General features: G+C 41.1%; 1 protein-coding gene across 1 annotated transcript in view; it reads right to left on the reverse strand.

The window, feature by feature from the left end:
* cacng2a (calcium channel, voltage-dependent, gamma subunit 2a) overlaps positions 1–24,486 on the reverse strand; it is a 62,892-nt gene extending 38,406 nt beyond the window's left edge. Inside the window, exon 1 of the mRNA XM_071467473.1 lies at positions 23,986–24,486. Within this exon, the coding sequence (XP_071323574.1) occupies positions 23,986–24,211 (226 nt within the window). The 5' untranslated portion in view covers positions 24,212–24,486. The remainder of the gene's footprint in view (positions 1–23,985) is intronic.
* Between the last annotated feature and the right edge of the window lie 599 nt (positions 24,487–25,085).

Genomic DNA, 25,085 nt, shown 5'->3' on the forward strand with positions numbered 1-25,085 from the left:
AGATGCTCCCTGCTGCAGGAATGATGTGTCTTTAGTGGAGATGAAGGGCTGGAAATGTTCTGCAGCCCATTTGAGCACCAATACATCCATCCATCCTGAATATTAGAGCCATAATCATGCTCTGAGAGGGGGAGTGAGAGATACTTTTTACAGTTGGCTACATTTACAGTGATTATGACTCACTCCATGTTCATATGTCAGTCTTTCTTTGCAGTGAAAACAGGATGTTTTGTATTCCATCTCTCGCTAATAACACATGGAACGATAAGTCATCATCATCCGGAAAAAGCTCAGTTACAACACGTCCTCGGAAAGAGATCCAGTCGCTCGCTGCCAACTCCTCGAGAGATGGAGAGATAAATCGTAACAGTGTGATCAACGGTCTTCTGCGAGATCACGATTGAGCTCTCCTTGTCCGTTTATAGGCTCAGGGGTGGAAGAATCCCACAAATGTGTCAGATTTGGATTGCAATGCCTGGAACATTCTCAATACAGTAAGTGCTTCCTTAGCAATACACAAATAGTCATATTAGTATTAACTGCAGTGTTAAAGCTGGTGATCGCACATCTCTTGACTGAATGAGGCATCTTGCACAAACACTACTCTCCCTTCTTTACAAATTTGCTCCAGTTTCAATGTTTAGTCTGCATCACATTGAATGGACTGCACTTATATAGCATTTTTTCTCTTATCAAGCACTTGAAAGCACTTTATAGTACAAACCACATTCAAATTCATACAGCACCCAATTCAAACAGTTCCTAGACAATTGGACGAGCCAAACAGAAAACAAAAATTTTCCAAAATGTCAAAACTATTCCTTAAAGGTTAAATTATTTGATACTACCACATTTTTTGGTTTCAGGTCATTGTGAACTGAATGTGTTTTGGTTGTGGACTGTTGGTCAGACAAAACAAGACATCTCTAACAGGCATTTTTCACTATTTCCTGACATTTTATTGACAAAACAATCAACTATTCAAACAAATAATGAACAAATTAATTGATGAAAATTAAAATGAATGAAAATAATTGCAGCAGCAGTCCTTCCCACTAATGGCCACATCCTTCTTTCAGGCTGGATACCCTGAAACACAACACTCGGGTAAATTACCAAGTTACTGATTCACTCATAACGAGGAACCTGTGATGTTTTCCTTGTGCCTCTCTCCTCCCAGCCTGTGATAGTAATCTCCACCCCCTCGCTCTCCTCTCATTTGTACAACGCCCTCATCTCCTTTTCTGTTTTTTCTCTTCTCGAAAGTGACTGGTAAAAGATCACTCCCACCACCAGCACCACTGTACGGACTCTGTGTGTGTGTGTGAGAGAGGCCTTTCCTCAGGCAAACAAAGTACTTGTCGTTTTGAGTGGAGTGAGAACAGGCAGATGGGGAACACACTCCCGTTTTTAATGTGAGCTTAAGGTCTAGCTTTGGAAATTTTCAGCCCACTTTCTGTACACCTGAATCTTCTGAGGTGCTTCCTTTTTTCCTTTGTTTTTATTTTCAGCATTTTAAACCACTGCCTTACAGTTTTATTATCAGCAGAATATCCAGCAGCAAAAAGGCAAAACAGAACCTTAACTCAAATAACCTCTGAATATCAAACAAATAAAAAATAAACCTGTTGTTCCCAGACTTTTTCTGCACAGCTCTGTCAGACAACACTAATTTATTCATTTTATTTATTAATTTAGTCTTAAATTAATTTAAAATTAAATATCGATGTTGCAATAATGGTTTCATGCAACTGAAGCGTCCTTTTATGAATTTCTGTTTGAAGTTATAATATGTAACTTTTCCACATAACAATGTCTGAAAATGACTAGGCCTATGTTATATATGTTGTTGAGTTTTGTTCTTACATTATCCCAAATGTCCCCATCAATTCTAAAAGCAGAGAAATCTGGGACTGTAGTCATGTAAACAGTCTGTTTCATTTGGTCGCCTGTCAGTGATGTTGTATCCCCTATGTGCAGCTGTCTGCCAGAAGTGTCATTATAATGGACTTTTTATCCTGTTTACAGCCACATTTTAAGATGCACTTTTTACACCTTGGCTGTTTTCAACTATATATTTTAACCGGATGAAGAATTTTAGTCATTGGACGTCTGGATCTTAAGTTATCAGAGAAAAGAGCTGAGCAAATGTTAGTCAGCTCAGCTCCCAGGTGCTCTGAGACGACCTGTGTCTCCTGAAGAGTGTCTGTGAAACACTTACTTTGAACAAGAAACGTCTTTTTTCAGTGTCTCTACCGGTTGTAATCCCCTGGTCCGTTTGTTACGGACAAAAGAACATCTCTGTGAATAAGTTATCAAAGAAACAATCTAAACTAAGGTTAGCAGCAGTCTCAGCTCCCAGCCCTTCCCTGACGTCCTGTGTGCACCGTACAGCGTCTGTTAAACACTGACTTTTAATGTGAAACCGCTTCATTCAGTGTTTCTACTGGTTATAATGAGCTGATCTGTTTGTTGTGGAGAGGAGGAGATCTCTGAGGATAATTCAGCTCCAGGTAAAAACCTCCTGAAACACTGACACTGAAGGAATCCAAACCAAGGAGAAGCTTACGGCAGTGGTGGTGAGGACAACAACCCCAGTCATCCCATGCTACTTCATGACGTCACCAAACTTTTTGTTATTGTTTTGATTGAGAGACCCCCCCCAGCAGCACCAATTATCCATTTCTTTTAACTCATTCTTCAGTAACAGATACTTTTAGACATTTCAACTAGGCATCCTAATTTTAGTTAACTATTTGGTTTATTGATTACTTATCTTTCCCATGTACCACCTGGGAACTGCATATAGACCCCTGTGATAGGAGTCCTTCCCATGGTTGGGAATCAATGAAATAATCATTGTTGTTTTGCTGATTACATCATCAAAACATCAAATAAGCGTTGACTAATAATAAGAATTGAAACCCTGAATAAGTGGCCAAACATCTTATTGCTCTGAGCAGACACAGTGATTACAACAGCATGGGGCCCCGTGTGAGACATGCACACACTCATCTCTGAGGCATCCGGCTCCGCCTAAAGCACTTCATACGTTTCTGTCAAAAAAAAGGATTTAAACAGAGGTTTCACTCAATTTAAATAATTCCATCAGTGTCCTCCTGCTCCTGAAAACTGCAGACCTCAGCAACACCAGCAGTTTGGTAGATAAGGTTATTGAGCAGAGATAACAGGGTCTTTGCAGAAAGAACAAATGCAGCGAGCGGCGGAGAAGCCAAACTCAGAGCAGCAATTTCCAATAAAGGTGAAGTGAGGTAAATGCAGTTACGTTCGGGGAGTGATGAATATGACGGCAGGAGATCGGGCAGCTGGTGAGGGGGTTGGGGGTGGGGGGTAATAACCCTGTGACTAATGCTGGTTTACTGTAAACACAATTTCTCATGCACACATTACAAATCTTGTGCCGTCTTGGATAAGATTGGATGTCTTTCAAGTGGAAACATTACTCAGTTCAGTTTACAAATTCACATGATTCCTACGGCTTTGGACAGGCTGATCAATATTTGTGATCGTGAACCTCCAACTCTCTCCCTCCGTCTCTCTATCTCTCTCTCTCTTTGAGCCAAAGAGTCTGATCATCAGAACGTGCAGCCCAGAGCTGCTCCATCGACAGCAAACAGCGCTCTGACTTTGTGGACTCATCTAAAGGATATTTGAGCTTTTCCACCAAAGCCGAGCTCCATTTTAAAAGCACCGATAACAGTTAGGAATCAGAAAATGCATTCTCACAGTGTCAAAGTCACCTTTCCCATCTCTGCCAATTACAGTAAGCTCTCTGAGGTGCAATACTGTAGCTCAGCCCGACACCACACATCAGCAGAAGACACAAATTCCAGCGCTGCGAGACGGCTGCTTCATGCCCAGGATTACAAATTGAATTGTCTGAGGCAGTGTAATATATCTGAACAATAAATGCAGAGTTATTCACTTTTATTTTATGAAGTCTCACCCCTCATTTTAAAATATACCTAATGCAGTGTCGTAAAATGGAAGCGCTTTAGAAGAACAGAAATGAATAGTGACTGCTGAGCGTCAGCCAACGTGCTGAACAGGTTCTTACAAAACAGGTCGTGATAGAAAACTCAAAACCATCTCAAATGTGTTTTATCTGTTTTTTTACACTGAACATATCCTCCACGCCACACCTGATCTGTTTCATTCTGCCATGTGAGCTGCACAGCTGTAGAGGCTGCAGCAACAGAAACCATATATTGAAGAAATACATCAGGCAAGTTAGATTTAGTAAGATTTTCTCATTGGTCAACTCACAGATGTAAATTATCCGAGTGTCCTTGGTGTTTGATTGGCTCCGTACAAAAGAACATCTTGCTTTCAAGTAGTAGATCAAATATTAAGGCTGTACAGTTACACTTCACTGTGTAGTGGATGGATGCAAAATAAATAAACCCAACTCAATCAACTTCATTCGCTTAATATTTGGTTTTTAGAGATGAAATTAAAACCAGTAGCAAATTTTTACAACTGAAAGTTTTTCACACAGCACTAATACTCGTCACTTACAGTCACTCAGCGTATAGTCGTGTGGGCGGGAGCGGTATCATGGAGCAGCACAGCTCCACTTGCTCCAGGTGTCCTCATATACAACTTAAAGAGTAACTTAAGATGGCATTTGAGCAGTGCCCATACATATTAATACAAATCATTTGCATTAATATATACACGTTACGTATAAGAAACAGCAATAGCTGATTTTTTTGGCCTCTTGGAGGCAGTGGAAACATTGACATATCCTCACCTTTTGAGCTGATGTGTGGAGCTTGTTAGCAAACAGTTGCTTATTTACACATCTAATAGTTAAGGAGGTATTAGTGGGTTTTCAGGGCTTTTTCTCAGCCTGATGCAGCTGAAACTGACGCTATGAGATCAGTGAGAGTGAACAAACAGCCAAACAATGAGGTGAAACTCGGTGTAAAGCCAAGGGGAGCTGCAGATTTGGGTGATAATTACTATGAGCGACCTCTTTCACATTATCACATTATTTTAACATTGTCATTTGATAGGCTGTTACAGTAAAATATCAGTTATAGCTGCTCTGAAGTTTGACGATCAGATAGGTTTAATAGTAGTTTAGCTTTTGAAATAAAGGTAAAACTGCATATCTATAAAAGTCTGTGGTTGACCGGTTTTGACTGCACCACAGTGGAACAGGACCAAGACCCCTGATTTCAGACCGTCCCAGTTCAAGTGTTAAGTCCAGAGCTCAATGAACAGATTTCACACCTGCCCAGACTAACTGAACCACACAGACACATACAGCAAATCACACAGGTACGTTTTGCAAGACTGCAGATGTCAGCAGCTGGCTCTTCTTTAGCATCAGCACAATAAAAAAAAGAGCATGAAAGTGATGTTCAACATGGCAGCAGCTGGATCTGGACTTAAAACTCACAACCCACATTATGTTTCCCGAAGTAAACTTTCACAGCTGTAGATCTCCTGCAGTTTCCTTAATGTCCCTTTGATGCCCCTCAAACCCCAGTTCACAGCTTTGTTGCTTTAGTTTCAACACACCTATTGCAAAGTATAGTCAGTGTGTGTGTGTGTTTGTGTGTGGTCCTAAAATCCCCAAATTCTTAACAGCTTGAGCAATTGCTCTTAATACCTTTCTGTGGCTCTCTAAAAGCCCTCTCCTGCCCCCTACCCCTCCATCCTCACCTCCTCCCTTGGACTGCCCAGGGCAGAATGATTAATTTGTGACTATTGATTTCTCCTCCTGAGCTCAAAGTATGTGCGGGAGGGAGAGAGAGCGAGAGAGGGAGAAGGTGAGGTAGCGTGAGAGAGGGTCAGAGAAGCAAAGGGGTGAGGGCGGAGATACTTGGAGAGAGGAGAAAGGAGAAGGAGGGAGGTGTGGGGTGGGGGGGATACATCCAGTATTCAGTGTAGTGCCTCTCTGCAGTTCTTTTTTTCTAATCTTTAATGTAGGAAAAAAAAAGCCAATGGTTGCAGTCTGGATGCGTCAAACCACCTCCCCTCAGTCTCTCTCTCCCCCCCTCTCTCGCTCTCTCTCTGTGGCGATTGGCAATTCACTGAGTGTCCACATGTCATCTCTTGCCCTGCTGCAGCGGCGAGCAGCGTGGCATGCTGGGAGGAGGAAGGGAGGAAAAAAAAAAGGGGGAGTTTAAAGGAAGGCAGCAAGGGTGGGCAGGCAAGATGGCTAGATGGATGGAGGCACGTACTCATCCATTTCCCTGTTTCATTACATCTATGTAAATGCTGCTGGGTATGTATGTGTCTATGTGTGTGTGTGTGTGTGTGTGTGTGTGTGTGTGTGCTCAAAGCCCACCTCCATCCCTCACCTCCCATCCCCATCCTCCCATTCCCCTCCTCTCACAGTCTGATATAAGACAAATGTCGTCTTGCACAGTTTTCTCCCCTCCAATTCTTCACTGCCTCTTTGATTCCTCCTCCCTGTGCCTTTCAGTGAAGTCCCCATCCAGCTGCAGCGGCCAAAGAAATTTAATATAACGTCCTCTAGAAAAAAAAAGTAAGGGGGGGTTTAAAGGAGATGACAGGCCATGTGATCGGCACTTAATTCTATTGGATAATCATTTTAATTAAGCCTCTATGTGGTTAGCGTTTGCAGTGACAAGCCTGTCTCTCTGCGGACTACAAACACATCTTGAACAGATGACGTTTGGAGAAGAATATGACCTACATTTGCCGTTTGAGAATCACGCACACACACACACACACACACACACACACACACACAGTGCTTTGTCTGATCACATATAGATAATGAGAGAAATGAAACATGAACAGTGATCAGCAAATGTCCATTTTGTCAAGTGACCTTTCAAGGGCACGTATACAGCTGTGGTGAGTCCTCCATGAAGAAAGCTGGTGAACAAAGCCACTACGCCCAGTTGCCAACAAAGATATTGTCGGCGATAATGAACAGTTTTTCTTTCGTTTTGAACCATTTGTGCTGAAAAATCTTTCGAAAGGTTCAATAAAACAGGATTTTCTGCCAAGCACAGAAACCTTCACTGTATGATGACGACTAGAAAATCCAGGTCCAGAGAAAAGTTGTGAGTGATGCTGCTGGTCTTTGTGTGTCTGTATATTTTGTTAAATTGGGCTCTGAGGTTATACAGTGTGCTCTGCATAGAAAGTAAGTGAATTATGGAATTAATAAAAAAATACAGTGGCAAGTAAAAAATAGATGTGGAAATTTAACATATTTATCTTTAACTCTGAATCAATGAGTCTGTTTAACAGCACATATTTTGACAGGAGTAGCTGCATTTCATTTAGCTGAGCCACTTCCAAGGTGCTGGTATTGTGCTTACATGGACACTTAGATGGTGCTGTTAGTGTGCCTCTGTCTATTGCTTGAAAATAACCACTTAAGCTACAGAGTCCAAACACATAGTTGATGCACATTTCAGTAAAACTCCATGTTCTTCGCTTCAAACTAAATCTTTCTTCTTCAAAGGACCAAAATAAATAAATAAAATATAAACGTGGTAGCAAATACAATACACAAGTTAAGCTCTAAAAGCACAGTAAGCCGAGTCAAAGACTAGTGTGCCCCCCAGGCTCTGTAGCTTCAGCTACATTAACTAACAAGCAAAGACGACTTACAGATTTGAACCTTTCCCAGTCCAGAGCAGCTTTCTGTAATGAAACTATAGAGCTTCTCATCCTCTGCAAACTAAATGAAGCAAAATATAAATCATTTACAAATATTTCTCTGTTGTATAAATGTCAGCGCTATCATTAAAAGGCCCTACACGCCCTTTCTTCTGAGGACTGTGTTAGTCTCGTTGCACCTGTGACCAGTTTACATAGTTTGATTCCAGCTCTTAACCATGTCTGACGCCACCCTGAGCAGAGGTGAAGCCACATGTGTGGGGGTTATAACATCTGTTATGACTGAACTGTAATGTCTGTTAAAAAGCCTGATTACCAGCTTGTGTAAGTTTACATTCCTAGTTCATGTTTTCCTACCTTAAAAAAAATAGTTGTAATTTTGGGAAATATGCTTATTCACCTTCTTGCCAAGATTTTAGATGAGAAGACTGAAACCACTCTTGTGTCTTTATGGTTAATACGAAGGCAGCAGCTGGTTAGCTTAGCTTAGCACAAAGCACCTCTTAAGATCACTAACTTTAAATGTCACCTGTTAAAAGCGATATATTGTGTTTTTACAGACGGTTATGTGTCGGACAGAGATGATCACATAACCCTCCGCATGTAAACTGTTTTGTACCTATGTAGACAAATATCTGAAGGATTTGCAGCTTGTTTTCTTACTAGAAGGTAAATTTTGTGATACCTCAGAAGGATCATGAAGGCTCATGGTCTGTATTTATTCTGAAAATCAAGCAGCAGAATAAGGCTCTAAAAAGTGTTGATTTATTACCAATTTTTGAAAGACTACACCAAATCAATTTCTGCTTATTCATTCTTAATGTCCACATGCCCACAACATGTACGCAGCATTTCACAGTCTGAGCTCATTTCACATATCTAATGAAACTCTGCTGCTGATTCTCCCCATTTTATTTCCTGAAGTTGACTCAAATTGGCCCGGCGCCATCCAGGGCAAAAATATGATTCGATTTTGTTCAGTGATCGATGCAGACATGTGGCCCGGGAGGGGAACCTCTGTAGGCTGTTATATTCAGCTTATTTCCAGGCCCGCTGCCTTTAATACTACAGCTCTGCGCTCTGACTTTGCGGCCGAGCTGCCCCGGAGCGAGCGGGATGAAGAACACTGTGGGTAAATAAAAGATTCATTTTCACAACTTGTTCATGCAGTCATCCTAAAGACCAGCACAGCGCAGGCCCTCACCGTGGTGATGTAATGGCGTGACACATTAAAAACACACACACGCACAACAAGAGGCTGATTGCAGACACACAACTGTGAGACTTTGGAAAATGTCAGAGCAGCACCAGTGTCACACTCACTCACATCCACACTGCTGAGAAGAAAGAAAAAAAACATGCATGTGCAGTTCACATCTTCATGACATCTGCACTCATCTCCAGGTGAAATGTGTTTGTTGTATATGTATGTGTGTGTGTGTGTGTGTGTGTGTGTGTGTGTGACTCCTCACTCAGGGCTGCCTGTGTGCATGCTGCTATGATCATGAGAGACTCCCTGTCCTGGAAAGCGATCTGAGAGAGCAAAGGGAAGCCACGCTGCTCCTCATTAAAAATTCATCCTGTTCCTTACTGCTCTCAGAAACACGGAGACATGAAGGTGAGCGGTCACATACATGCCTGCACACACACACACACAGACACTAATACACACTCAGGAATGAAGAGAGGGGGAGGAGAGAAACAGCATCATCGACTGGAAATTACATCATCCTCCTCAGTGGACTTAGCAACACCTTATCCTCGCCTACATCAGGATGTAGCCATGATAACAGCGGCAACTTCATTTTGACAAATTCCCTGAATCGCTCTGATCTGCAGATTAGCCCGGCATTGTCTTTTTATCCCGGCAAAAATCAGCAGCTTCGTCAGCAGGTTGGGCCCGTGCTTTGTCTAAGCGTTGGAGTCACAGTACGTACCGCCACAGACATGAATAATCGAGTGTCAGCCTTTCCCAGACACCAGGTTTACATCATTTCCTGTAGGAAGCCTATTAAATCATCATCCTTCAGTTTAAGCATCCAACTCACTCCATCAAGCAGCTCCTGTGAGACATGTGAGTGATAGAACAAACAGCGTCTAAATCAATTAAAGTTAGGTCACATTCAGCATTTGCTCAAATTAAAATGAATTTTTTTTTTTTTTTTACAGGCGGCCGTTGAATATGAACCAACACAAACTGAAATGTCGGTTTGCTCTTAGACTAAACCTGATCACTGCGACACAACAACCTTTTGCCTCTCTCCCCTTCTTTTACCCTTGCGTCTTGGATTGAAGCGGTTTTCGGCAGCCTCATTTGACAGATACAGTCTCATTACAACTGTTTGTTTTCCCAACAGCACCATTTGCTGTGACAGTGGGGTCTGCCAGCCCTGTCGACTGCAGTAAATACTCACTCTGGAGTGCAGTAAACATGGCCATCTGAGCAGCGTCACACTGACAGGCAGCTCTGATGTCCTCAGAGATGGACAGGCAGCCACAAAGGCCGGTTTGGTGCAGCTTCACTTTAGACACGGTCACCAGGAGACCTGCAACACGTTTCCTGTTCAGAAGTGGGTCATTTAAAACTAAAATAATGCAAACACTATAGTTTAACTATTCATGTTTTTTTATTACATTGAGGGGTGCATTTCCTTTTGTTAAACTATTCTAAACTCTCATTTCTAAACAACTCATTTCTAGGTAGTGTTCTGTTTTATGATGAGACAAAAAAAATTGAGTTGTTCTTATGTTTCCAGTAAACTGACATCAATATTTTTTGGGCTTTTGACTGTTCGTAACAACTCCAGCATTTTACAACCAAAGGAGCAAAAGATGAAAGCCACAAGTAAGAAGCAATAAAACACAATATGTTACTGTGTGTGTCTTGTACTGGAGACTCCTAAATTGTAAAAATAAAATAAAATAAAATAAAATAAAATAATCGATCTGTCTGTCTCAAATTACAGCTCTGTCTGGTTTCTTTGCTTTGTTGCACAGAAAACAAATCAATCACATCGAGTGTCAAATACCAAAGACATCTGATATCTAAATAACAACACAAAGCTTTGTGTATGTATTTCAAAGACAGACACACCTATACTGTCCTGAGCCATCTGGAGCGGATAACCTTCGTCCTCTGAGCCTGGCTGTGTAACATCACTGTAGAAGTACATCACGCTATCTGTTTCCTTCCTCCTTGCCCTCTCTGTTTGCCCTGTGCTCACTCCTCCATCTGTCATACTCAGGCTCTGCCCTGCTGGCGTTACCTCCAGCCGTCCTCCTCTGTCCTCCACTCGGTCCTGGGCTGTGACCTACAGTCCAGCTACAGGAACCTCCAGCCCCCCGCCCACAGGCCTGAGACTCTTGGTCTGCAGAGGATTTAGGCCTCCTCAATGGTGGCAGAGCTGTCAGCATCTCTCCCACTAGGTGCTAAGAGGTGGGAACATCTCTGCCTCTCTTCAGCTCTTCAGTTCGTTTGTTTATTAGGATTTCCATTAACTGCATCATAACAACAGCTATTCTTTCTGAGGTACGCATAAAAATGTATTATTGTGGCACTAACGCATAACAAGTCATTATGACGACATTAGAAGAACTCGTAGCCACGATAATAATCTTAGCACTCAGTTCAGCTTGTACTACAAATGAAAATTAAAGGGTCGGTTCACCTGAATCACACTTGTCACACTTCTAGTCTTGTTAGTCATGCAGACTGTTTTGGTTTCATATCAATGTACTTATAACTTTCTCAATTATTCAATTAATGTTTTGATGATTAAAAAAAAAAAACCCAAGCCGACATCATCAGATGTCACGTTTTGTCTGCCCAACAGTTCTGAACCCAAAGATATTCAGTTTGTTATCATGCAAGACAAAAAAAAAAACAGAAAACATTTGTGTTTCAGAAACTGAAACCAGTGAGCCTTCTGCATTTTGCCTTAAAAAAAATGAAACCACTGATCATTCCAGCTCTAGTCCACTTTTGCTGCCTCTCCAAATCATGGAGTAGGGCTGGTAGATGTGACTGAAACATAACATATATCATGAAATGAAATATGAAGTTTAATACATGCAGAATCACATAAAAACATCAATTTAATGATTATTACAATGAACTGTTTCCCATTGTGCGTCATGTCAGGGAAAACTCTTCATATGTGTAATTTTTAGGTTTTAATTACAGTTTGCTTGAAATAAGGGTTGATTAGTTCATCACCAGAAAATGTATTGGCAACTATCTTAATAGTCAAATAATTCATGTCATGTTGAATTTTCTAAGACTTATTTCCATGATCAGTTAATATGCTGATTATTTTCTCAATCAATCAATTAATATTTCATCCATAAAATGTCACAAAATACTGAAAAAAGTCTGTAATTTTCCAGAGCTCACAGTAATGTCTTCAAAGTGCTTGTTTTGTTTGTCCATAAACCCAAAGATATTAAATTTACAGAGACATAAAACATTGGTGCAAACTTTATCATAATAGTTGCCAATCAATCGATTCAACTCTGGAGGTTAGAGGTGACGCTCAAGGCCTCAAAAAGTAATATCTGAAAAACTCAGTAGCAGCGTGACTTTACAGAAACATCTTCTAATCCGAACAGTTTCCAGTGGGACTGTTTCTTTGGCAGAAAAAAGTCCAACAGTGAAAGAAATACACTCAGTATCCACTTTATTAGGTGCAAGTGTACAATCTAATGCAATCCAATACAACAGTCCTGCCATAAAGTCCACTTTTATGATGCCAATAATCAGTTATTTGTTTTAAAGATATTAAATAAATTATATGTTTTAGCATTGAGGTTGTAGTTAGTGACCTTAATGTGTTATAATGGATGCATTATATTCAGAGGTGTTGCTAAAATTCTGCCCCCTACATAGCAGGACAAAAAAAAACAACCTATCAATGTGGTCTAGTACAAGCTTTGTAAAGTGAAATGTCTGTTGGATTGTATTACATTAGATTGTACAAGTGTACCTAATAAACTGGCCACTGACTGTCACTGACCTTTGAACAAGACAAACACACAGATGAGCTCTGAAGCTCAGATTTAAAGTAAAAATCTATTTCACAGTCATTACTGTTATTATTTTTATCGTTATTAACATTAGTGTCATTATAAGCGAGCAGTCGTACGTTCAGCTGGGGCAAAGGCACCAAAAAAGACTTTGACTCTGCCCCGTCCCCTCCCCCAGCTCCAAGATGATGCAGTGTGTTTGGGCTGCGTTCTGACACAAAGCAAATACGGTGTAATAGATTGCAAATGAACTGCACCACGGACACCACCAATTAATCAAAAGGCAGATTGCCGTATTTTTTCTGTGCTATTGCAGGGGAAAAAAAGGAGTGAATCGCACCTCCTTAAAATGAATGGATTGTATCTGCAGTTAATTATCATTTACTACAGGGTCTCTTTGGGATGTTTCCACAGCTTAAGGATACGGCCGCTGAGGTGGAACGGAGAGGAGCTCTGCTGCGATGGAGTCAGAGATTGGCCTGTTGGTAATTACACTTTCATTGTAAGAGGATCAATTCTGTGTAATCAGAGTGCAGTCTCACTGAAAATCAGGTGGTTATTCAAGTCGCTTTAACGTGGAAACTTTACATTTTCAAGTGGACAACATTTGTTTGATAAACAATAGTTGAGAGCAAATACAAGGCGGAGGTTGTGGGGTCTGTTTGGGCTCGATACCAACATGTTTTCACTACTTCTGCTCTTGACCTCTGACCTCTGCAGTGGTTTGAAAAGCTAAGTCATCCTTTATTGGGTATATTTTTGGTTGGTTAAGTCAATGGGAAATTGAAAAGAACCAATATCTATAACACATATAGAGCTTCATCAAATGCTTCATTCCGCTTGTTGTGTTCTCAATTAATTGTGTCATTGTCATTTTGTGTATAAAATGTCTGAAAGGAGAGAAATGTGTCTGTTCTAATTTGTCCAGAGCTCAAAGTGATGTCTTAAAATGTCTGTTTTATGGCTGCAACTGACAATTTTATCGTCGATTATTTTCTCAATGAATCGACGATAAAATGTCAGAAAAGAGTGGGAGCACATTTTTTGGCATTTCTGCTTGAAAATAACTTCAGAAATTATCAAAATATTGGCCAATTATGTTTGTGTGGATTAACTGGTCAATTAATCAACTAATCATTGCAACTCTTCAGTTAATGATCATACATTACATAGAAACACAACAAATCCTCACATTTGAGAAGCTGAAATCAGACAAACTTTTAACAATATCAAATCTTTTTTATTTTCTTTCATAGATTTTCCACCAGCCTTTCATGTAAATGTCAGATAGTTTACACCATTATATATTATATTATATTATATTATGGTTGGGGTGGAATTTAAATCTTGGCAAAAAAAGTGAATAAGCGTATTTTCTGAACTTTTGAACTATACATTGATGTATGAAACAGCCTGCAGACTTTTAGGCATTTGTAACTTGCTACCCAAATGTTCATAGAAACTTTTCCAACCACTCTTAAGCATTAGTCACATCTTCTCTGTCTGTCTTCGTAATTTTTACGTTTCAAACAATCATAGTTTCTGCCAAAACACAGCCAGATACAGAGCTTGGATTTGTAGCTCTGATAGATGCATGTGTTTTAACAGTGTTTCCTGTGCCAGAATTCGGCCTCAACTGAAAAGATGTTGTGTTACAGGAGAAAGACAACATGAAAAGGCTTGTGCGAGCAGGCAGTGAGCAGTGCTTGCCTACAGTATCATGCTGTGGTGGGTTGTGGTGCCACACAGTATGCTTACACAAAGACTAGTCCAGGGTATGTTTTGTATTGATTTGTTCTCTGGTCATGTAGGATAAAGATAAACCCCACCCAACAGGACCAACTGCAGCTAAAAATAACAAGTGTAAATCAAGGCTACAGCCACAAACACACACACACACACATACATGCAGCGCTGCTGGCTGTGATGATGACGATGTGTCGGGGGTCAGAGGGGACAATTATTATGTAATAACTGAGACACTGCTCCTCTTTGACGCATGTCCCATCTTTAATGCTTGTTCTTTTTATTTTATTTTTCTAATTTATAGCCAAGGCTCTTACTCTCTGGATTATCGGGGAGGGGGAGGGGGTCCTCCACACAGAGCGGGTGACAGCATTTATGGGAGAGTGCCACCGAAGTTTACAGCCCCTCTCCCATCGATCAAAGCCATCTGAGCCATTAATCATACGTTAAACCAATTACCGAGCCATCACACCCCTCTACTGTCCATCTCATCTCAGAGACTCCGTCAGGACGGCCGAATGCTACAACCAAGACATGACTATTAATATACAAGGAGGGGGATCATAATGGTGTCTCTCCAAGTGTGTACTTTAAACTTCCATTGTCTTCCCAAGTTTGATATAATTCATGAAATAATGTTTGTCTGATTTGAAGGGACCAAATCCTGCTGCTCAATCTGAAAGGGGGTATGAAACATTCAATATGTCCAAAGATATACTGATGGTTTCCTTGTTCAACAATCAGCTTTTCATGGCCTTTTGAGGAACTAGTGATGCAATATCAAGACTGTATTTTCCAGAAATGGAAAACTTAAAGAGCCAAAGATGAATGTAATGTGACATATGTAATTTCCACCTCTCTCTGTACCTGCCCTGTCGACAGTGTTGTTAGACCTCATGCTATGCTTTTTATGCTGAACCAATAAGTTTGTCTATTATAGTAATGTTTAGTTCATAAAAATGTCCCTTTTTTAACTGTGGGAAACCTACACCAGTATCCATTTTGAGGCTACTGCCAGGAGTAAACATGCCAAAATGTGACTCAAGATGCAAATACAAATGTCATGTCAAGGTTTTTGTGAAAAGAACGGACTTTGGGAAATTAGAAAAATTTTTAAAGATGCACTATTTTAAACAACACATCCATAAAGTAGGGGGACTTACACAAAATAAATTAAAAAGAAAACTGAAGCAACAGTGGCCACGATAATGGAACTTTGAGACCCAGTATGCATCAAGTTACAAAAAGGAAAAAGAAATGTTACAATTCTATAATGAATCCTACATTTCCTATAATGCATCTCAACAGCATCTTTAAAGATGAACTACACCTGGAATATTTTTTTGTGTAGTATTGGTAATCACATAGTTTTGTTGGCATATGATGAAGCAAATCATTTTTCCATCCGTCTGCTGCTCAGTTGAATCCTGCGGCCCCTCCCTAATAAGAACTTCAGCCTTTCTGTCATTTAGTCAACATTCTCGAGGACGCCGTTGTTGTGTCTGAATAAACTTTATTGGAATTGTCACTGTGGGTTCTGTGAGTTCAGTGTGGGCTTCACACTGTGGTTGGTCGATTGATCCGGACCGTGTGAGCATGAAAGTCGCAGGTTCTGGCCGTGCAGAGAGCCTGATTACAATGTGTAGTGTGAGTTAACACAACATACGAGATTAATAAAAAAAATGCACAATGTTTGCTCAGTTTAATGTGCTTTATCATAGCAGCACTGCTATCAAACCTACATAACAGACCTGAGGCTGCACTCAAACACAATCAATAAACTCTACACTGATATCCTGGTAGCGGAGTGTGTTTGCTGTAACTGAAGCATTATAACAAATGGCAGCCTCAACAGTAACACAACCCAAGGCCACAGTCCAACACTGTTCTTAGACCGTCGCTGGCCTCAGCCTAATCCAGTAATGTCTGGCCTGTAATTTGGCCTTTGTGGGCGATAAAGAGGGGAAGGTGCAGACCAATAAAACAGTGGCGTTCGACAGTGACTGTCTGCAGTCTCAGCGGAGGGCAAAATGAATCCCATCCATCGCCGGCTGCAGGGCAGAGTGACAGTGCAGAGCAATAGAGCTCAGTCACTTTACACAGGCTGTTATCAAATGAAGGGCGAGGCAGCCCAGAGTAGGGACACCATGCTCAGTCTCAGCTTCAACAAGTGGCCCCGAACACACTTTCCATCCACACTTCTCTCAACTTGTGTCAAACTGTAATCTGGCCCATGCAGCTGGATGTACAGTGGATCGGTGTCATAATACAGTGTAATGCCACTTTAGAGCCGGGACATTAGCCTGGGTGGGCATACTCCAGCTGGGTAATCCTTATCTGATTGGACTATGAGACTAATCCCGCTCTTCTCTGCCGCTCTGCTCTGCTATCTGCTTTTATCTCATCCTGCCTCTCTGCTACAGAGAGAACACACTCACAAACATCACCATTCACACGTTTAAGTACACACAATCACATATGTACACACACACACACACACACACACACACACACATAATACTCCCACATGTGTTTTCAGTTGCATGAATGTACACTACATTGATACTCCCACGTGCTTATACATAAAATCATGAGGCAGGACGCGTGAACTGTGATCTGCGGTGATTGACAAGAGCTGTGGGAGGCCACACTGAAGTGGTAGCCATTTTAGTTAAAAAAAGAAAGTACATGTTTTTAAATAATCTCTGTTGGGTGTTTGAACACACTAAAAGGAAATACTTGCCATGGCTACAACACAAAATCAAACTGGAAACCATAGTGTAAAGGAGAAGGAAGCCAATAAGAGTTCTGCTGACTTGAAATAGGAAAAAAATCTTCCTCTATTATTGTTGATTTTTCCTAAAGGTCATAATTACCACTGCGTGCATCAAAATCCCTGATTATATTTGGGGTTTTACTGCAACATAAATCTCTCTAAACAGTGTCCTCTTGCCGAGTGAAGCTCTGAGTTGATAAAAATGCAAATATGTTCATCCATGTTGGCTCTGCTTTAACACACACAGAAAAAAGCTTTAAGGGCAGTCCCTTGAGGAGCTTGGGGCTTATTCAACCTCATCAGTCATCTTGCTTTCATTAATCCTTTAATTTCTATAACTATAATAAAAGCAAGGACAGTACTCTTCACACAAGAGAAGACTACAATTACTGTAACATGGACGAATGAGCGGGAAAAGTACAGCGGCTAGGTTGATCATAAAATCATCAATTTGAAGTATTGTACTGCTGAAACGATCATTCACTAAACAGAAAATAACGTTATTCATTTGTCTATTTTTTCAGGGACAATGCACATTGTGTGATTGTTGTTCAGACAAAACAAGCAATTTGAAGACTTGACAATTTTCAGATATTTATAGATTTATATATATAAATTAGTGACTGGAAAAGTAAACAGCAGATTAATAATGAAACTAATCATAAAATGCTGTCCTAAATTTTTGCAGAAATATCATGTGCACTGGGAACGTGCAGGAAATTACACTGCGCATATTGTGGCTAAGGTCTTTGTGATTTGCAAAGGAAGAGAATAAGCACCGAAGAGCCTTAACCGACACATTGCTCCATACAACAGGTAATAAAAGACAAAACATCAGACACCACAGTGGCCGTCCTTCATCAAAGGGTCCACCATTTCTCTCCCACACATCCTCCCTGACTCTGAGTCTCTCCTCCTATAACCACGGCAGAGCCTGAGGGCGGCGCTGTAATGAAGACGAATGCCTCAGATTAGCAGCAAACACAGCGTGGTACACCTGGCTGAGCGTGCATGGCGGCGGCTTTTACAGACGTCCCAGATAGGATGGAGGAGCGGTGGCCTCCGGGGGCAAATTCATCAGCAACACACCCATTCTCTGTGTGCAATGTTCATGTCTCATCAGCCGAATCTCTCTCTGCACCCACACCGTCTGCAGCCACATCTGTTTGTGAACTTTTAATACAGTTTCAAGACTTTAAGGCTGAATTGTGCATGTCCTCAACAGCAGAGGAAAAATCGGTGCTGATTTCCCCTCCAAGGACTGAAATAGTAAGAGCTGCTGTCTGGTGTTTCAAACCACTCACTGTGTCCAGCCATGGCTGTCGCCAGCACAGAGCCATAAAAAATGAGAAAGAAATCTTTATATTGGAGCTGGAACCTGTAAATTTAGGGATATAATCAACTGCTTGCTGCAGCTTTACTGTGATGCTTGAGATGACACAACTGGTAACTGCACAGTAATGTGCTGACTAATTATCATATTGTTCCTGTTAAAATTGTCTCCTCATGAGCTACAATAAAAATCATCTGATGCTATTAGAACCAGTCAGGCCTCAGGACAAGTGATCCCTCACCAGAGAACAGGCAGCGTATCGCAAACTCCCCCACTTGACCTTTCAATGTATATTTATAAGCACTGCGCTTGCTGGAATTTGGCTGCTGATAATAAAAGTACTGATACACAAAATGTAGTAGTTTGTCCACATTCATGCTATATTTGCAAATGCACTGACTCTAAAACAATCAGCTTTAACTTGAAGTGCTGCTACAAGCAGCTGTAAGATTTGACACATGACTTAAAGCTGAAACAATTAGTCTATTAATTGATTAGTCGATCGTCAGAGCCACTAATTTGATAATGGATCACTAATTCAAATCACTTAGGGCAAAAATCCCCAGAAATGACTGGTTTCAATTTGCTAATTTTCATTGTCTAATCGAAATATGTTTGGGTTTTAGACAGTTGTCCGGACAAAACATGATATTTAAATATGTTGTCTAGGGCTTTGGGAAATTGCGATGCATTTTTGAACATTTTTACTATTTTTTGATATTTTATTCACCAAAAATGAATAAATTAATTCAGAACTTAATCTGCAGATTAAATGACAATGAAATTAGAATTACGGCTTCGTGGTTGTGCTCCTCTGCCAGCCAGTTAAGTTCCAGGAAATATGGTTACAACTTCCCCTTCTGTTCCCGAGTTGCAGCATTACATTTTTTTGTAGAACATTATGATGACACAGTGAAGTTGACCTTTAACCATTTAGATTTAAAATGTCATCACTTCATTTTATCCTATTAGCCATTTGTGTTTATATATATATATATATATATAATCATCAGATTGCTCATTCATAAAAATAATTGTTAGTTGCAGCCCTAATCAGGAAACTGTACATACTCTCCTGTTCCAGGAGTGAGATTATTGTGAGTGAAGCAGAGGTCGAGGTGTTGAAGCAGCCAGTGTGAATATTCCCATTTTGCTTTTTCACAGGTTCTGCTCTCCTGTAGCTGGTTATACAAACACAAACCGTCACCCACCTGTGTCCACTCTGTGAGCAGGATGTGTGGGCCTTCGCTGCCAAACACGCAGTCTGTGTTCTGTGCTGCGAAAAGGACGGAGTGACTACTTCAACCATTTGCAGCCTCAGCCGCAGCCTGATCACCAGTGAGGCTTTATTTAAGCAGAGCTGGGGGAAAGATGAATACTAGTCATCTTGGCACTTTGAATTAATTGAGCTGAGCTGCAAACTGAAGCCTAATTAACATCTGAAATGTTAAACTTGATATCACTCCTCCTGACTCTCTATGCTGAGACAAGGCTGGGTTTGCAGCAAGCAGCCTGCTTATCACTGTCTCTCCCCAGCTGCATCCGCTCTGCACTTTTCTGTTTTTCAATTTCCCCCTGATTTTTGGTTTAAAATGTGCAAACTACCTATAATTAAATGTACTTGCTTTCTGAGACCCAATTTCCTGAGCAGGAAGTAATTTGAATTAGAATTTAAATGAATCTGACCCCAGTAAGTAAATGCTGTGGCCCCCTTTTTTCCACTCTCTTGCCTCCTCTGGGCTGGGGATCATTCATGAATCACAAACGACAAATCTGGGTTTATTTCCTCCCATTTTGATCCCACATTCAAAGGAAAAGGCTCATTGTGCCGATACAAAAGCAACACACGAACACACACACTAAGCCCAGAGTGCGATGTTTTGATCTCATCTTGACTCTGTGCTGTTTTGTTTGCCAATTAAATAACTGCCCGGCAGGGGTAGAGGCCACTCACTGCCACCATTACACTCCAGCTGTGATTAATCCTATGTACATTAATGTAATTATGGTAGGGAGGGTTTATACACCGGAGCACTGTGTCAGCATTCACTGTTATCTCTTTTTACCTATCCAGGGAAGGGTTGACTGAGCTCTTTTCACATGCACTCACATCTGGAGTCACCACAGTTTTTTGCTGTTGACACCTGAGCAGCTTCTCAGGAACAGCTGAGGTGTAAACGCTGTGATCAGAGACAGAGCTAAAAAACAGTGCAAATGGGATATTTGAATTTCTGTATCAACACTTCAGTGAAACCTGTTTTTCTACACCGCACTCCCACTTTTTCTCTCATTTTTCTCACAATTCGGTAAATGACCTGCATTTATGTAGTGCTTTGATCCAAAGCACATTAGTTAGCCTCTCACTGTGCCCTGGCAGTGGCAGTGCTGGAAAGCAACTAAGCACTGTACAGGTTTTAAGTACTTTACATCAGTATTATATTACTTTATACGCCTACATTTCAGAGGGAAAACTTGTAATTTTCCACTACATTTATTTGCCAGATGCAGTTATACGTTACTTTTCAAAAGATTTGCATTAAGTTGTATTAGTCTTTTAAAAGGTAGTTGATAGTGAAGTTGACCTTTGACCAGTAAGAAAACAGCAGTCAGAAAACCTTCAGGCTCGCAGGGGTAGCCACTATTACAAGCATGGTGTAAGAAACAAAAGACAGGTCAAACAAATTAAAATAAGTAGCACATACTGTGCAGAAGTGAGAGACCCAGTCCTCAATAAATGAAAAGAAAACATGTCACAGTCACAGAAGGTTTTTGGCTATGCTTCAAATCTCAACATGCACTCATCAATCTCTACATATGTGGGTCCAAAAAAAGTCCCAGAATATAATTCTGGAGGCTGTAATCACCACAACCACAATAACTGAAAATGTACATTTTGATATATTTGGTAATTGAGCTCTGTCCCCTGATAACCATAAAACAAGAGTCAGAGTGATCTCTGGACCAGATCAACAACCCAGGACATTCACATTAATGTACATTTCCTAGTCTAGTTGAGGCGAGACATCTCCCCTCTAAATTTCTCACATAGTTTCCTTTTAATATTTGTTAGAAACCAAAAGTGGTCAAATGATCCAATATTTTACAAAATTTAAAAAAGAATCCTGCAGACAGACACTTTAACATGTGGACAGGAGTCAGGGCTCAAACCACCAACTTTGCTATTAACAGACAACCTGCTCTGCCTGCTGAGTCACAGCTGCTCCCTAAATCGAGCCAGACATCAGTGTTTAAACACAAAGAGGTGTTCAGGAACTTTGCTTGAATACATCGAAGAACTGATCAAAGAATCTGTAAACAAGACTCAGAACCTGACCATGTACTCAGAGCCAACTCTTGCTACTGGACAGAAATCGACCAGGACACGACGCAGTAAAGATTGAAGTTTGACACCAAGTCAAAGAGACTGTCCTCCCAACAAATCATCAGGCTTTGCAACAAGAGACCACTCATCTCCTGTTTGCTACCCACAGTCAATGTTAACCAAGTCATAATTTTAACCCAAACCTTGAACTTTCCCCAGCCTCAAACCAAGTTGTTTTTTGCATCTAAACCTAAATCAAACCTTAAACCTGCAGTAGCTGATATTTTTGGCCAGATGGAAGCAGTGGAAACAAGCTGTGAACACAACATTGACATATCAACACCTTTAAAGTTGATTTGACAGAGTTATTAGCAAGCAGTTGGTGCTGAGCGTGGTGATGAGCAGGTAGTGTACAGTGGGAACTACATACGCAGCTTTGGCAGGTTTATACCCTATATATCTGTTGACAGATTTTGTCACTGCAATAGCATTAAAACAATGCAAGATACAGTAATGTAAAGCTACGTAATGTAAAACTAAGTGTTCATGGATCAGAAAGTCAGCATGTGTACGGACATTGCAGCTGGTGTGATCCAATTTCAAGATAGTCTATAGTTGTAAAAATATAGATTATAGCTGCCCTAAATTGGACTTGTTACATCAAACCAGTTATTAAGCCTTGAACAGAAGGTAAACAGTGTGGCTGCTTATCACAGGAGCCAGAGGAGCATGAAGTCAGACACTGTGGCCTTTCAGGATCTCACAGCTAAGAAGATGAGCAGATTTGTAACGCCCTGCGCCCTCACAAGGTTACAGTGCCTCACTCCAAGTCAGCACCCAATGCCTCCGCTGGGGCATGACAGGAAACACGCCGCCTCCGCCTGACAGGACAGACTTTGGAGGTTGTCTTGAAACTTGCATGCACTCAGGATGTGAGCGCGTGCTGAGCCCAGACAGATCAAAGGTTACATGAAAAGCAGCCCTGCCATCATCACGTTTGTCTGGCCAGTCAGAGAGAAAGGGTGCATCTCTGTTGCCATGACTTCACTTTGGGGTCTTCATTATTAAAATAAATATCCTGTCCAACCTGCTGGCACAGTGTTACATCCTCTGTCAAGGGAAGATCCCCCGCAGTTTTCCTTAATTAGGGTTAGACCAGAGTATCTGTTTGCCAGTATATCAGGCTGATATATGATGAAGGTCCCACCCTAACTACAGCTTGTGAATATGTTATTATTTCATTATTTAAACTCTTATGTGTGACTAGAGAAACTGTTCCAGAGTGGTGTGGGAGGAACAGCTTCAGGCTGTAACCAGAAACCTGCTTCACCCTGCCTGCAGGAGCTCAACACACTAACAGAACCGTGTCAGTCTGGATATAATAGGAGAGTTTTAGTCTAGATGAACAATATCTACATTTTCTGCTTTGTGACTCATCAAATTGAAACAGTGTCGACCAGCAGATGCCATTTCAATAAAAGTGGTGTTCCTTTGTTTGATGGTTTCATTAGGAGACATGAAAAAGTAAAAATACACATTTTACAAAAAAAATGCAAAGATTAGAGAAAATGTGAAACAGAGTTTGGATTTTTTGTTCTGTCCTATTCCTTTAATAATCTTGTGACCCTTCAGATTTATCTTGCAACCCTTTGAGAGGGATCTCAAAACAGAAACCTGCTTCAGGGGAGAAAGTAGAGAAAAGTTGGAGCAATAAACGTGAACTTTTGTAGCAGTATTCGTTTCTGTCCTTAATGCAAAAGAAATAAAGTAAAAGTAATAATCTGGTGACACCTCAGATTTATCTTGCACCCCCTTGAGGGCCATGCAAAAACAGAAACCATGTGTTTCTGGAAATTTAGGAGTAAATGCAGTCAAGTTGGCTCAGCTCCTGTCAGTACTGGTACCTATTCTGGCCTTTGAAACACCAATTCTTGTTTTACTCTGTCGTGCATTTCATGTGTGGAAACAGAGGCATTAAGGTGCATCTTTACACTCTAGTGACAAGACAGGTGAAAGTGCAAAAGGGCTTGAAATTCAGCAATGAAATGTAAGCTGTGGTCTGCCTGGAAGCCCCACAACCCACAGATGACACCATACTGGGAAACTTTGTTGAGCGCCGGAGCAGCAGAGAGAGACCAACTTTCCTCTTACCTTCCAGGCAGCAGGTCCTCCACAGGCCCGAGTGGGTCATCACCTCTTCATTCTTCTTGCTGGTCTCATTCTCGCTCATGGACTTGGTCTTGCAGACACCGCGGGAGTACAGCCAGTAGTCCGTGCCGACCGCGATGGTCATGAGGCTGAAGGCCGCGAAGGCTCCCACCGTGGTCAGCAGCATCTGGACTCCGCGGTCGAACAGACCCATGTTTCCGCATTCCATGAAAGGGGGACCCCCTTTCCTCTTGATGTACAGGAAGTAAATATTTGAAAATTTTCGGGACCAAATCAAACCGAAAAAACGGGATATACTCGAGCGGAAGGAGAGGGAAGAAGGAGGCGGAGGATGCGGTAGGAACCTTATGGTTGCGTTTGGGTGAGGACCAAAACAAGAGAAAAACTGAGGATGGGTTTTTTGTAGTTGGGGGGAGAGAGGAAGAGGCACTGATGTCTCTCCTCTCTGTTTGTTCTTACTTTCACACCCAAAAGAGATGAAATCAGGTTATGCAGAGGATGGCAGCACCTCAGCAGGCCTGCAGCTGCAGATGTAGCCACAGTACAGCCACTCACAGCAAAAAAAAAAAAAAAAAAGCTAAAATGTGAATAGTAACACTGAGCTATAAAGGATTAATTATGTCCTAATGCCTATGGTGGCGGAGCTGAGCCTAAAAATGGAAGTGAGATAAACCAAACTGAGGTTTATTCTCCACAGACCTGCAAAAACAACCTGTTCCTTGACTTGTAAAGGTTACAGCTAGAGCTGAATTAACATGAGCTCAAATGGAGCAAAGAGATGGTTGGGGGGGCTGGGGGCGGTGTTAAGAGTAATGGCAGGCTTACAGTACAACAGTTCAATATGTCTGTTACAATGAGTTACAGTTACTTTAGTCAGAGGCTATAACATTACTAGTAAGAAATCAGAATTATAGCTATATCCAAAGCTACCCTATAGACTATTATTATTAATATTATTATCCTAATAGGTTTTGTTAGTCAAAAGGGGGAAAAGCAAGAAGATAATAATAAACTGGGGAGGGAAACGAAGGACGGCAGAGAAATCTATCATATTAGTGGGAACAGAAGAGAGTAAACAAATG

The sequence above is a fragment of the Trachinotus anak genome, unplaced genomic scaffold (genome assembly GCF_046630095.1).
Source record: "Trachinotus anak isolate AG129_WGS33_773 ecotype Australia unplaced genomic scaffold, CSIRO_AGI_Tana_v1 ptg000003l, whole genome shotgun sequence".
NCBI lineage: Eukaryota > Metazoa > Chordata > Actinopteri > Carangiformes > Carangidae > Trachinotus > Trachinotus anak.